This window comes from Haematobia irritans, unplaced genomic scaffold, assembly GCF_050003625.1.
Source record: "Haematobia irritans isolate KBUSLIRL unplaced genomic scaffold, ASM5000362v1 scaffold_8, whole genome shotgun sequence".
NCBI classification, from domain to species: Eukaryota; Metazoa; Arthropoda; class Insecta; order Diptera; family Muscidae; genus Haematobia; species Haematobia irritans.
The window spans coordinates 248,192-263,190 of record NW_027445841.1 but is presented as its reverse complement, the minus strand read 5'-3'; the positions used below and the strand labels follow the sequence as shown (position 1 = coordinate 263,190).

The window sequence follows — 14,999 nt, the reverse complement described above, 5'->3', positions numbered from 1 at the left end:
TTTGAGGGTGGTCACGAATTATCGTCCTTTTCGCTCTAGGACGCTTAGTTTAGGAGATATGGCCAAAAGAAGTTTTTCATATAAAAATTTCAATTTTTTTAGGTTTTGGGTGGATTTTTCAACTTTTTGAGGGTGGTCACGAATTATCGTCCTTTTCGCTCTAGGACCCATATTTAAGGAGATATGGCCAAAAGAAGTTTTTCATATAAAAATTTCAATTTTATTAGGTTTTGGGTGGATTTTTCAAATTTTTGAGGGTTGTCACGAATTATCGTCCTTTTCGCTCTAGGACGCTTAGTTTAGGAGATATGGCCAAAAGAAGTTTTTCATATAAAAATTTCAATTTTTTTAGGTTTTGGGTGGATTTTTCAATTTTTGATGGTGGTCACGAATTATCGTCCTTTTCGCTCTAGGACGCTTAGTTTAGGAGATATGGCCAAAAGAAGTTTTTCATATAAAAATTTAAATTTCTTTAGGTTTTGGGTGGATTTTTAAAATTTTTGAGGGTGGTCACGAATTATCGTCCTTTTCGCTTTAGGACGCTTAGTTTAGGAGATATGGCCAAAAGAAGTTTTTCATATAAAAATTTCAATTTTTTTAGGTTTTGGGTGGATTTTTCAACTTTTTGAGGGTGGTCACGAATTATCGTCCTTTTCTAGGACGCATATTTAAGGAGATATGGCCACAAGAAGTTTTTCATATAAAAATTTCAATTTTTTTAGGTTTTGGGTGGATTTTTCAAATTTTGGAGGGTGGTCACGATTGATTATCGTCCTTTTCGCTATAGGACGCATATTTAAGGAGATATGGCCAAAAGAAGTTTTTCATATAAAAATTTCAATTTTATTAGGTTTGGGTGGATTTTTCAATTTTTTGAGGATGGTCACGAATTATCATCCTTTTCGCTCTAGGACGCATATTTAAGGAGATATGGCCAAAAGAAGTTTTTCATATAAAACTTTCAATTTTTTTAGGTTTTGGGTGGATTTTTGAATTTTTTGAGGGGTGGTCACGAATTATCGTCCTTTTCGCTCTAGGAGGCTTAGTTTAGGAGATATGGCCAAAAGAAGTTTTTCATATAAAAATTTAAATTTTTTTAGGTTTTGGGTGGATTTTTCAACTTTTTGAGGGTGGTCACGAATTATCGTCCTTTTCGCTCTAGGAGGCTTAGTTTAGGAGATATGGCCAAAAGAAGTTTTTCATATAAAAATTTCAATTTTTTTAGGTTTTGGGTGGATTTTTAAATTTTTTGAGGGTGGTCACGAATTATCGTCCTTTTCGCTCTAGGACGCATATTTAAGGAGATATGGCCAAAAGAAGTTTTTCATATAAAAATTTCAAGTTTTTTAGGTTTTGGGTGGATTTTTGAATTTTTTGAGGGTGGTCACGAATTATCGTCCTTTTCGCTCTAGGACGCTTAGTTTAGGAGATATGGCCAAAAGAAGTTTTTCATATAAAAATTTCAATTTTTTTAGGTTTTAGGTGTATTTTTCAATTTTTTGAGGGTGGTCACGAATTATCGTCCTTTTCGCTCTAGGAGGCTTAGTTTAGGAGATATGGCCAAAAGAAGTTTTTCATATAAAAATTTCAATTTTTTAGGTTTTGGGATGATTTTTCAACTTTTTGAGGGAGGTCACGAATTATCGTCCTTTTCGCTCTAGGACGCATATTTAAGGAGATATGGCCAAAAGAAGTTTTTCATATAAAAATTTCAATTTTTTAAGGTTTTGGGTGGATTTTTCAATTTTGTGAGGGTGGTCACGAATTATCGTCCTTTTCGCTCTAGGACGCATATTTAAGGAGATATGGCCAAAAGAAGTTTTTCATATAAAAATTTCAATTTTTTTAGGTTTTGGGTGGATTTTTGAATTTTTTGAGGGTGGTCACGAATTATCGTCCTTTTCGCTCTAGGAGGCTTAGTTTAGGAGATATGGCCAAAAGAAGTTTTTCATATAAAAATTTCAATTTTTTTAGGTTTTGGGTGGATTTTTCAACTTTTTGAGGGTGGTCACGAATTATCGTCCTTTTCGCTCTAGGACCCATATTTAAGGAGATATGGCCAAAAGAAGTTTTTCATATAAAAATTTCAATTTTATTAGGTTTTGGGTGGATTTTTCAAATTTTTGAGGGTGGTCACGAATTATCGTCCTTTTCGCTCTAGGACGCATATTTAAGGAGATATGGCCAAAAGAAGTTTTTCATATAAAAATTTAAATTTTTTTAGGTTTTAGGTGGATTTTTAAATTTTTTGAGGGTGGTCACGAAATATCGTCCTTTTCGCTCTAGGACGCATATTTAAGGAGATATGGCCAAAAGAAGTTTTTCATATAAAAATTTCAATTTTTTTAGGTTTTGGGTGGATTTTTCAAATTTTTGAGGGTGGTCACGAATTATCGTCCTTTTCGCTCTAGGACGCTTAGTTTAGGAGATATGGCCAAAAGAAGTTTTTCATATAAAAATTTAAATTTTTTTAGGATTTGGGTGGATTTTTCAATTTTTGATGGTGGTCACGAATTATCGTCTTTTTCGCTCTAGGACGCTTAGTTTAGGAGATATGGCCAAAAGAAGTTTTTCATATAAAAATTTCAATTTTTTTAGGTTTTGGGTGGATTTTTCAAATTTTTGAGGGTGGTCACGAATTATCGTCCTTTTCGCTCTAGGACGCATATTTAAGGAGATATGGCCAAAAGAAGTTTTTCATATAAAAATTAAAATTTTTTTAGGTTTTGGGTGGATTTTTAAATTTTTTGAGGGTGGTCACGAATTATCGTCCTTTTCGCTCTAGGACGCATATTTAAGGAGATATGGCCAAAAGAAGTTTTTCATATAAAAATTTCAATTTTTTTAGGTTATGGGTGGATTTTTCAATTTTTTGAGGATGGTCACGAATTATCGTCCTTTTCGCTCTAGGACGCTTAGTTTAGGAGATATGGCCAAAAGAAGTTTTTCATATAAAAATTTCAATTTTTTTAGGTTTTGGGTGGATTTTTGAATTTTTTGAGGGTGGTCACGAATTATCGTCCTTTTCGCTCTAGGACGCTTAGTTTAGGAGATATGGCCAAAAGAAGTTTTTCATATAAAAATTCAATTTTTTTAGGTTTTGGGTGGATTTTTCAATTTTTTGAGGGTGGTCACGAATTATCGTCCTTTTCGCTCTAGGACGCATATTTAAGGAGATATGGCCAAAAGAAGTTTTTCATATAAAAATTTCAATTTTTTTAGGTTTTGGGTGGATTTTTCAACTTTTTGAGGGTGGTCACGAATTATCGTCCTTTTCGCTCTAGGACCCATATTTAAGGAGATATGGCCAAAAGAAGTTTTTCATATAAAAATTTCAATTTTATTAGGTTTTGGGTGGATTTTTCAAATTTTTGAGGGTGGTCACGAATTATCGTCCTTTTCGCTCTAGGACGCTTAGTTTAGGAGATATGGCCAAAAGAAGTTTTTCATATAAAAATTTCAATTTTTTCAGGTTTTGGGTGGATTTTTCAATTTTTGATGGTGGTCACGAATTATCGTCCTTTTCGCTCTAGGACGCTTAGTTTAGGAGATATGGCCAAAAGAAGTTTTTCATATAAAAATTTAAATTTCTTTAGGTTTTGGGTGGATTTTTAAAATTTTTGAGGGTGGTCACGAATTATCGTCCTTTTCGCTTTAGGACGCTTAGTTTAGGAGATATGGCCAAAAGAAGTTTTTCATATAAAAATTTCAATTTTTTTAGGTTTTGGGTGGATTTTTCAACTTTTTGAGGGTGGTCACGAATTATCGTCCTTTTCTAGGACGCATATTTAAGGAGATATGGCCACAAGAAGTTTTTCATATAAAAATTTCAATTTTTTTAGGTTTTGGGTGGATTTTTCAAATTTTGGAGGGTGGTCACGATTGATTATCGTCCTTTTCGCTATAGGACGCATATTTAAGGAGATATGGCCAAAAGAAGTTTTTCATATAAAAATTTCAATTTTATTAGGTTTGGGTGGATTTTTCAATTTTTTGAGGATGGTCACGAATTATCATCCTTTTCGCTCTAGGACGCATATTTAAGGAGATATGGCCAAAAGAAGTTTTTCATATAAAACTTTCAATTTTTTTAGGTTTTGGGTGGATTTTTGAATTTTTTGAGGGTGGTCACGAATTATCGTCCTTTTCGCTCTAGGAGGCTTAGTTTAGGAGATATGGCCAAAAGAAGTTTTTCATATAAAAATTTAAATTTTTTTAGGTTTTGGGTGGATTTTTCAACTTTTTGAGGGTGGTCACGAATTATCGTCCTTTTCGCTCTAGGAGGCTTAGTTTAGGAGATATGGCCAAAAGAAGTTTTTCATATAAAAATTTCAATTTTTTTAGGTTTTGGGTGGATTTTTCAATTATTTGAGGGTGGTCACGAATTATCGTCCTTTTCGCTCTAGGACGCATATTTAAGGAGATATGGCCAAAAGAAGTTTTTCATATAAAAATTTCAAGTTTTTTAGGTTTTGGGTGGATTTTTGAATTTTTTGAGGGTGGTCACGAATTATCGTCCTTTTCGCTCTAGGACGCTTAGTTTAGGAGATATGGCCAAAAGAAGTTTTTCATATAAAAATTTCAATTTTTTTAGGTTTTAGGTGTATTTTTCAATTTTTTGAGGGTGGTCACGAATTATCGTCCTTTTCGCTCTAGGACCCATATTTAAGGAGATATGGCCAAAAGAAGTTTTTCATATAAAAATTTCAATTTTATTAGGTTTTGGGTGGATTTTCAAATTTTTGAGGGTGGTCACGAATTATCGTCCTTTTCGCTCTAGGACGCATATTTAAGGAGATATGGCCAAAAGAAGTTTTTCATATAAAAATTTAAATTTTTTTAGGTTTTAGGTGGATTTTTAAATTTTTTGAGGGTGGTCACGAAATATCGTCCTTTTCGCTCTAGGACGCATATTTAAGGAGATATGGCCAAAAGAAGTTTTTCATATAAAAATTTCAATTTTTTTAGGTTTTGGGTGGATTTTTCAAATTTTTGAGGGTGGTCACGAATTATCGTCCTTTTCGCTCTAGGACGCTTAGTTTAGGAGATATGGCCAAAAGAAGTTTTTCATATAAAAATTTCAATTTTTTTAGGATTTGGGTGGATTTTTCAATTTTTGATGGTGGTCACGAATTATCGTCTTTTTCGCTCTAGGACGCTTAGTTTAGGAGATATGGCCAAAAGAAGTTTTTCATATAAAAATTTCAATTTTTTTAGGTTTTGGGTGGATTTTTCAAATTTTTGAGGGTGGTCACGAATTATCGTCCTTTTCGCTCTAGGACGCATATTTAAGGAGATATGGCCAAAAGAAGTTTTTCATATAAAAATTAAAATTTTTTTAGGTTTTGGGTGGATTTTTAAATTTTTTGAGGGTGGTCACGAATTATCGTCCTTTTCGCTCTAGGACGCATATTTAAGGAGATATGGCCAAAAGAAGTTTTTCATATAAAAATTTCAATTTTTTTAGGTTATGGGTGGATTTTTCAATTTTTTGAGGATGGTCACGAATTATCGTCCTTTTCGCTCTAGGACGCTTAGTTTAGGAGATATGGCCAAAAGAAGTTTTTCATATAAAAATTTCAATTTTTTTAGGTTTTGGGTGGATTTTTGAATTTTTTGAGGGTGGTCACGAATTATCGTCCTTTTCGCTCTAGGACGCTTAGTTTAGGAGATATGGCCAAAAGAAGTTTTTCATATAAAAATTCAATTTTTTTAGGTTTTGGGTGGATTTTTCAATTTTTTGAGGGTGGTCACGAATTATCGTCCTTTTCGCTCTAGGACGCATATTTAAGGAGATATGGCCAAAAGAAGTTTTTCATATAAAAATTTCAATTTTTTTAGGTTTTGGGTGGATTTTTCAACTTTTTGATGGTGGTCACGAATTATCGTCCTTTTCGCTCTAGGACGCATATTTAAGGAGATATGGCCAAAAGAAGTTTTTCATATAAAAATATGAATTTTTTTAGGTTTTGGGTGGATTTTTCAAATTTTTGAGGGTGGTCACGAATTATCGTCCTTTTCGCTCTAGGACGCTTAGTTTAGGAGATATGGCCAAAAGAAGTTTTTCATATAAAAATTTAAATTTTTTTAGGATTTGGGTGGATTTTTCAATTTTTGATGGTGGTCACGAATTATCGTCCTTTTCGCTCTAGGACGCATATTTAAGGAGATATGGCCAAAAGAAGTTTTTCATATAAAAAGTTAAATTTCTTTAGGTTTTGGGTGGATTTTTAAAATTTTTGAGGGTGGTCACGAATTATCGTCCTTTTCGCTCTAGGAGGCTTAGTTTAGGAGATATGGCCAAAAGAAGTTTTTCATATAAAAATTTCAATTTTTTTAGGTTTTGGGTGGATTTTTCAACTTTTTGAGGGTGGTCACGAATTATCGTCCTTTTCTAGGACGCATATTTAAGGAGATATGGCCAAAAGAAGTTTTTCATATAAAAATTTCAATTTTATTAGGTTTTGGGTGGATTTTTCAATTTTTTGAGGATGGTCACGAATTATCATCCTTTTCGCTCTAGGACGCATATTAAAGAGATATGGCCAAAAGAAGTTTTTCATATAAAAATTTCAATTTTTTTAGGATTTGGGTGGATTTTTCAATTTTTGATGGTGGTCACGAATTATCGTCCTTTTCGCTCTAGGACGCTTAGTTTAGGAGATATGGCCAAAAGAAGTTTTTCATATAAAAATTTAAATTTTTTTAGGTTTTGGGTGGATTTTTCAATTTTTTGGGGGTTGTCACGAATTATCGTCCTTTTCGCTCTAGGACGCTTAGTTTAGGAGATATGGCCAAAAGAAGTTTTTCATATAAAAATTTCAATTTTTTTTAGGATTTGGGTGGATTTTTCAATTTTTGATGGTGGTCACGAATTATCGTCCTTTTCGCTCTAGGACGCTTAGTTTAGGAGATATGGCCAAAAGAAGTTTTTCATATAAAAATTTCAATTTTTTTAGGTTTTGGGTGGATTTTTCAATTTTTTGAGGGTGGTCACGAATTATCGTCCTTTTTGCTCTAGGAGGCTTAGTTTAGGAGATATGGCCAAAAGAAGTTTTTCATATAAAAATTTCAATTTTTTTAGGTTTTGGGTGGATTTTTCAACTTTTTGAGGGTGGTCACGAATTATCGTCCTTTTCGCTCTAGGACGCATATTTAAGGAGATATGGCCAAAAGAAGTTTTTCATATAAAAATTAAAATTTTTTTAGGTTTTGGGTGGATTTTTAAATTTTTTGAGGGTGGTCACGAATTATCGTCCTTTTCGCTCTAGGACGCATATTTAAGGAGATATGGCCAAAAGAAGTTTTTCATATAAAAATTTCAATTTTTTTAGGTTTTGGGTGGATTTTTGAATTTTTTGAGGGTGGTCACGAATTATCGTCCTTTTCGCTCTAGGACGCATATTTAAGGAGATATGGCCAAAAGAAGTTTTTCATATAAAAATTTCAATTTTTTTAGGTTTTGGGTGGATTTTTCAATTTTTTGAGGGTGGTCACGAATTATCGTCCTTTTCGCTCTAGGAGGCTTAGTTTAGGAGATATGGCCAAAAGAAGTTTTTCATATAAAAATTCAATTTTTTTAGGTTTTGGGTGGATTTTTCAATTTTTTGAGGGTGGTCACGAATTATCGTCCTTTTCGCTCTAGGACGCATATTTAAGGAGATATGGCCAAAAGAAGTTTTTCATATAAAAATTTCAATTTTTTTAGGTTTTGGGTGGATTTTTGAATTTTTTGAGGGTGGTCACGAATTATCGTCCTTTTCGCTCTAGGACGCATATTTAAGGAGATATGGCCAAAAGAAGTTTTTCATATAAAAATTTCAATTTTTTTAGGTTTTGGGTGGATTTTTCAACTTTGTGAGGGTGGTCACGAATTATCGTCCTTTTCGCTCTAGGACGCATATTTAAGGAGATATGGCCAAAAGAAGTTTTTCATATAAAAATATGAATTTTTTTAGGTTTTGGGTGGATTTTTCAAATTTTTGAAGGTGGTCACGAATTATCGTCCTTTTCGCTCTAGGACGCTTAGTTTAGGAGATATGGCCAAAAGAAGTTTTTCATATAAAAATTTCAATTTTTTTAGGATTTGGGTGGATTTTTCAATTTTTGATGGTGGTCACGAATTATCGTCCTTTTCGCTCTAGGACGCTTAGTTTAGGAGATATGGCCAAAAGAAGTTTTTCATATAAAAATTTAAATTTCTTTAGGTTTTGGGTGGATTTTTAAAATTTTTGAGGGTGGTCACGAATTATCGTCCTTTTCGCTCTAGGACGCTTAGTTTAGGAGATATGGCCAAAAGAAGTTTTTCATATAAAAATTTAAATTTTTTTAGGTTTTGGGTGGATTTTTCAACTTTTTGAGGGTGGTCACGAATTATCGTCCTTTTCTAGGACGCATATTTAAGGAGATATGGCCAAAAGAAGTTTTTCATATAAAAATTTCAATTTTATTAGGATTTGGGTGGATTTTTCAATTTTTTGAGGATGGTCACGAATTATCATCCTTTTCGCTCTAGGACGCATATTTAAGGAGATATGGCCAAAAGAAGTTTTTCATATAAAAATTTCAATTTTTTTAGGATTTGGGTGGATTTTTCAATTTTTGATGGTGGTCACGAATTATCGTCCTTTTCGCTCTAGGACCCATATTTAAGGAGATATGGCCAAAAGAAGTTTTTCATATAAAAATTTCAATTTTATTAGGTTTTGGGTGGATTTTTCAAATTTTTGAGGGTGGTCACGAATTATCGTCCTTTTCGCTCTAGGACGCATATTTAAGGAGATATGGCCAAAAGAAGTTTTTCATATAAAAATTTAAATTTTTTTAGGTTTTGGGTGGATTTTTCAATTTTTTGAGGGTTGTCACGAATTATCGTCCTTTTCGCTCTAGGACGCTTAGTTTAGGAGATATGGCCAAAAGAAGTTTTTCATATAAAAATTTCAATTTTTTTTAGGATTTGGGTGGATTTTTCAATTTTTGATGGTGGTCACGAATTATCGTCTTTTCGCTCTAGGACGCTTAGTTTAGGAGATATGGCCAAAAGAAGTTTTTCATATAAAAATTTCAATTTTTTTAGGTTTTGGGTGGATTTTTCAAATTTTGGAGGATGGTCACGAATTATCGTCCTTTTCGCTATAGGACGCATATTTAAGGAGATATGGCCAAAAGAAGTTTTTCATATACAAATTTCAATTTTATTAGGTTTGGGTGGATTTTTCAATTTTTTGAGGATGGTCACGAATTATCATCCTTTTCGCTCTAGGACGCATATTTAAGGAGATATGGCCAAAAGAAGTTTTTCATATAAAACTTTCAATTTTTTTAGGTTTTGGGTGGATTTTTGAATTTTTTGAGGGTGGTCACGAATTATCGTCCTTTTCGCTCTAGGACGCTTAGTTTAGGAGATATGGCCAAAAGAAGTTTTTCATATAAAAATTTAAATTTTTTTAGGTTTTGGGTGGATTTTTCAACTTTTTGAGGGTGGTCACGAATTATCGTCCTTTTCGCTCTAGGAGGCTTAGTTTAGGAGATATGGCCAAAAGAAGTTTTTCATATAAAAATTTCAATTTTTTTTAGGTTTTGGGTGGATTTTTCAATTTTTTGAGGGTGGTCACAAATTATCGTCCTTTTCGCTCTAGGACGCATATTTAAGGAGATATGGCCAAAAGAAGTTTTTCATATAAAAATTTCACTTTTTTTAGGTTTTGGGTGGATTTTTGAATTTTTTGAGGGTGGTCACGAATTATCGTCCTTTTCGCTCTAGGACGCTTAGTTTAGGAGATATGGCCAAAAGAAGTTTTTCATATAAAAATTTCAATTTTTTTAGGTTTTGGGTGGATTTTTCAATTTTTTGAGGGTGGTCACGAATTATCGTCCTTTTCGCTCTAGGAGGCTTAGTTTAGGAGATATGGCCAAAAGAAGTTTTTCATATAAAAATTTCAATTTTTTTAGGTTTTGGGTGGATTTTTCAACTTTTTGAGGGTGGTCACGAATTATCGTCCTTTTCGCTCTAGGACGCATATTTAAGGAGATATGGCCAAAAGAAGTTTTTCATATAAAAATTAATTTTTTTTTAGGTTTTGGGTGGATTTTTAAATTTTTTGAGGGTTGTTGAAAATAAAACCAAGTTTTAAGAGCAATACGACTTCGTTGAGCCTTCGGTAAGCTTTAAAATTCTGAAAACGAAGTTTTTATTTATTGATAGTTCAATGATTATTCAAATTATACCTTAGTTTTCTTTCTTAACAAATTTAAATATTTTGTTGCGTAACACCGCCTGAGGTTACAATGGGTAAAGCTAATAAAGCGGATATATTAAAAAAAAGGGGTATGCAATTTAGTACAAGTATGATAATCAGATGTTACAGCGTTGTAAATGCTTGAGCAGTGGTGTGCTTTTGTTTGGTACTTGATACGGTCGATAACAATTCTCCCCCCGGTAAGATTTTAAAAATCTTACCTCAAATTCGAACCGATATCAAGCACTGCTAATTTTGCAGCTGGGCGCTCTATTTCTCCATTAATAGTCTTGACTTTTGCCCTTCTCACCTGCCCGTCTTTTGCTGTTATTACTTCAATAACTCTTCCTTTTAGCCATGAATTTCTCTCAGCGTTTTCGTCAACAACAAGAACTATATCTCCAACTTCAATCGGCTTGACCTTTTCAAACCATATGTTCCTCCTAGTCAATGTTGGGATCATTTCTTTTACCCATCGACGCCAGAATAAATTAGCAAATATTTCGCTTTGTTTGAGACACATCCTATGGTCTAGATCTTCCGAGCTACAAAATGGTTTCGACCCATTTGAGCTACCTAGTAAGAAGTGATTCGGTGTAATTGCTTCTTCATCCTGAGTTTCTAGCGAGACGTAAGTAAGAGGGCGCGAGTTTATTATAAGCTCGACTTCCATCAAAGCACAACGTAGACTTTCTTCACAAAATTTGTGTGACGGTGATATTTTATAAAGAATTGTTTTTATGGACCTTATCAGCCGCTCCCACGCTCCCCCCATATGAGGAGCTGCGGGAGGATTAAACCTCCAGGTTATTCCCTTAAAACTCAAGGCACTCTGCACATCGTTATAATTTATTTTTTCCAACTCTTGTTTGAGAAATCTTTCGGCGCCTCGAAAATTTGTTCCATTATCACTATAAATTTCGGAAGGTGTACCTCGCCTTGCCATAAAATTCCTCAAACACATAAGGAAAGAATCAGTAGTTAGGGTGTGTGCTATTTCAATATGTATAGCTCTGATGGTTAGGCAAGTGAATATAACACCCCAACGCTTTAATGATTTCCGGCCAGATACTATTGAAATAGGACCAAAATAATCCACACCCACAAATGTGAACGGTCTCTGATATGCACCTAGACGAGCTGGAGGCAAAGGAGCTATTTGAGGTGAAACTGGTTTAGCTAAATCATTTTTACATTTTTGACAACCTCTCCTAGTGGTTTTATAAAGGACTCTCAGTCTTGTTATAAAATACTGTTGCCGTATTTCATTTATTACAGTTTCATGGTTTAGGTGGTGATAAGATTCATGATAGTGTAACACAATGAGACGTGTAACATGGTGGTTCCACGGTAGAATAATGGGATCTTTTTGAACCCCACATAATTCCTTTGCATATTGTGCTCTATTTTTCACTCTGATGACCCCATTCGAATCCATAAAAACATGCAGTCCAACAAATGCTCCCTTCGTAACTTTTCCCACTTGTGTTGCAGCATACTCATCCGGGAAACAGGACAGTTGAACATTTTTGTAGATAAAATTTTTTGCCTTATTTATATGGACCACATTGTATCGTATACTATTTTCATTTTTTACTTTCAAATATAAATAATCGAAAATCTGATACCAGTTAGCGATAGCACGACAAAGTCTAAACCAACTAGAAAAATAGTCGAAGTTGATCACAATAGAAACATTTTTCCTCGAGTGTATGTTTAAATAGCGTGGGCGTAGTTCGGTCATATCCAACTCTGCGTCTGTAGCATTATGTGGCCACTTCGACTCCTCCTTCTTTAGCCATAATGGGCCCTCGAACCACTCCTTGTAGTTATAAGTTGGTGGTTTGTATTTTGTGGCAAGGTCGGCTATATTATTATTTGACGGCACCCATCTCCAATTGGCAATATCTGTATACTTTAATATTTCTGCTACACGAAACATCACAAATTGTTTATATTTCCGTGGGTCTCCAACGAGCCAATTTAGAACCGTTTTTGAATCTGTCCACATAACCCTTTGTTCTATTTGTATCCCATGACATTCTACAGTCTTCATTAGCCTCGTTCCTATTACTGCAGCCTGCAATTCTAATCTTGGGATGGACATTGGTTGAAGGGGCGCCACCTTCGATTTTGACGCTACTAATCGTATATCAACTTTGCCTTCAAACTCAATTCGGAAATAACACACGGCCGCAAATGCTTCCTCGCTAGCATCGACAAATGTGTGTAGTTGGACTACACAATTTGGACTTTGCAGGTAGTGTGAATAGCATCGAGGAATTTCAATTCTTGTTATTATTGGTAGACACTGCAACCATTTCTTCCATTTTTCGAAAAGTTCGCTTGTAAGAGGCTGGTCCCATTCTATTCCACAACGCCATATTTCTTGCAAGACGATTTTTAAATACGACATGAAGCATGAGACAAATCCCAACGGATCAAAAACAGACATTAGTACCTGAAGTACCTCCCTTTTTGTTGGAACAATGTCATCGACGAGGACCGGTCGATTAAGGCGTACAAATTTTAAATTGATTTTAAAGACGTCGGTTTTTGGTTCCCAGTATAAACCGAGAATTTTATTGCATTGATTTATGCCGACTTCTACCTCAAAAGTTTTGCTCTCGCATCCACTGGGTTCCCCTAGAGCTTGCAGAACCTCCGTAGAGTTGGAGGCCCAGTTTCGCATATGAAACCCTCCTCTCTTATGGACCTCTCGAACGCCTAAAGCTAAATCTATAGCTTCATTAACAGTGTTTGTAGAGTCAATATAATCATCGACATAGTGCTGATTTTTTATAGCGTTTAAAATTGCCGGGATTTCTTGGCAATGAATTTCTGCGTTTTTGTTTCTGATAAAATGTGAAATGAATGGAGAACAAGAAGCTCCAAATGTGAGTACATCTAATTGGTAGACATCAATTGTATCGTTTTCACCCCACCATAAAAAACGTTGTGCGCATGCATCTTCTTCTTGAACCTTAATGCGGTGGAACATCTCTGCAATGTCTCCACATATCGCCACAGCGCCAATTCTAAATTTATATAATATTTGCATTAGAGGAATGAGTAGATCTGGCCCTTTAAGGAGAAAATCATTTAAAGCAACGTTCCCAGATTTGGCAGCCGCGTCCCACACTAATCTCACCTTGTTCGGCTTTTGAGGGTTTTTAACAATGAATGTAGGCAGATACCATATCTTTCCACCCTGTTGTTCGGCGGCACTTTTTGAAAGCTTACGGGCATATTTCTTTTCCAACAGGTTTGAAATTTGTTGTTGTAATTCATTAGCCAAAGATGAGTCTCGCAAAATTCTACGTTTCAAGCAATCCAATCGTTTCATAGCTGTTTTTAAACTCGGTGGTAACACTATCCCGTCATTTTTCCACAAGAGCCCTACTTCGTATCGACCATCTTTAAACGAACATGTGTTCTCAATAATGTCAATAGCGCGTTGGTCCTCCTTCGAATTTGGCATTGCTTCGGGGGGTAAAATACCAATATTTTCGTCAGAAAAAAACGCCTTTACCAAATCATGTAATATTATGTCACTTCCGCAAACACATTTGTGTATATTCAAGTTGAACACTCTTTTCTGTGTTCCTCCAAAGATTGTCCAACCCAATCGCGTTTTGGAGGCAACGGGCTGATTCCAGCCGCCCTCGCGTATTTTCATGGAAGCTATTAAGTTTGGATTGTTAACCCCAATAATCATGGAGGGCACAGCATTCGCGTAACCTATAAGTGGTATATCCCGAAGATACGAATACTTTTCCTTTATGTTTTCAACGTTTATTGACTCTGCTGCCAAATTGAGGTTTTTAACTGTATGGACATTTTTAATAGGAAATATTTTGGCATTTTTATGTGTCGACGATATTTTCAAATCAAATTCTCTAGAACTATCTTCGCGACGTGATACATCCCCAGTCCAACGTATGCAAAGAGGGTCAATAGTACCGCGGACCCCCAACATGTTAGCAACATTCTCTTCAAGCAAAGTCAACGTTGAACCGTCGTCCATTAGGGCATATATTGATTGATATGGATTTATTATCGTGATGAAGAGTGACGGGTACAATACGAAAATAGGACTCACCTTCTTTGTTTGTATGGTTATTAAGTGTAGTTACCGTCTTCTCCAGTAGTCCGACATCACTGTGCAATAGAGGGTTGTGTTGAACAGTGCAACCACTTACACCGCACTGCTTTCGAAACCAACAATGTCCCCTATGCTTGCAAAGGCATATGCGACATAGGTGGTTGGTTTTTACAATGTTCCACCTATCGGCAACTTCGAAGGCTTGAAATTGATCGCAGTCGGCAATTTTGTGATTTTCCTCACACACAATGCAGTTGACTCGTTTCTTGTTTAATGGTGAGTTTATATGGGCATTTAGGCGGGTTTCCTTTCTCGATGAGCGTTTATCGCCAAGGCTGTCGAATACAGGAACCGTAACTTTGCATGTGGCTTCAGCAACGTCATACAACCAGTTGGAAAAGTCCACTAATGTTGGACGCGTGATGTTTTTAGAATGAATTGCCCACTGAAATATGGTATCGGGTGGAAGCTTTTCAACTAATTCCTACAAAAGAGTTGGATTTATCAAAAAATCGTCCAATTTAGATGCGCGAATGGTAGCACATATGTTTTTAACAGCAAACCCGAATTCTATAAGAGCGTCGAGTTTACCTTTGGGTATATTCATTTTACGTACTTCGTCAATAAGATTTCTTACGACACATTCCGGCCTACCA

General features: G+C 35.0%; 1 protein-coding gene across 1 annotated transcript in view; it reads right to left on the bottom strand.

The window, feature by feature from the left end:
• LOC142242846 (uncharacterized) overlaps positions 1-14,217 on the bottom strand; it is an 84,977-nt gene extending 70,760 nt beyond the window's left edge. The window contains exon 1 of the mRNA XM_075314366.1: positions 10,460-14,217. Within this exon, the coding sequence (XP_075170481.1) occupies positions 10,460-14,217 (3,758 nt within the window). The remainder of the gene's footprint in view (positions 1-10,459) is intronic.
• Between the last annotated feature and the right edge of the window lie 782 nt (positions 14,218-14,999).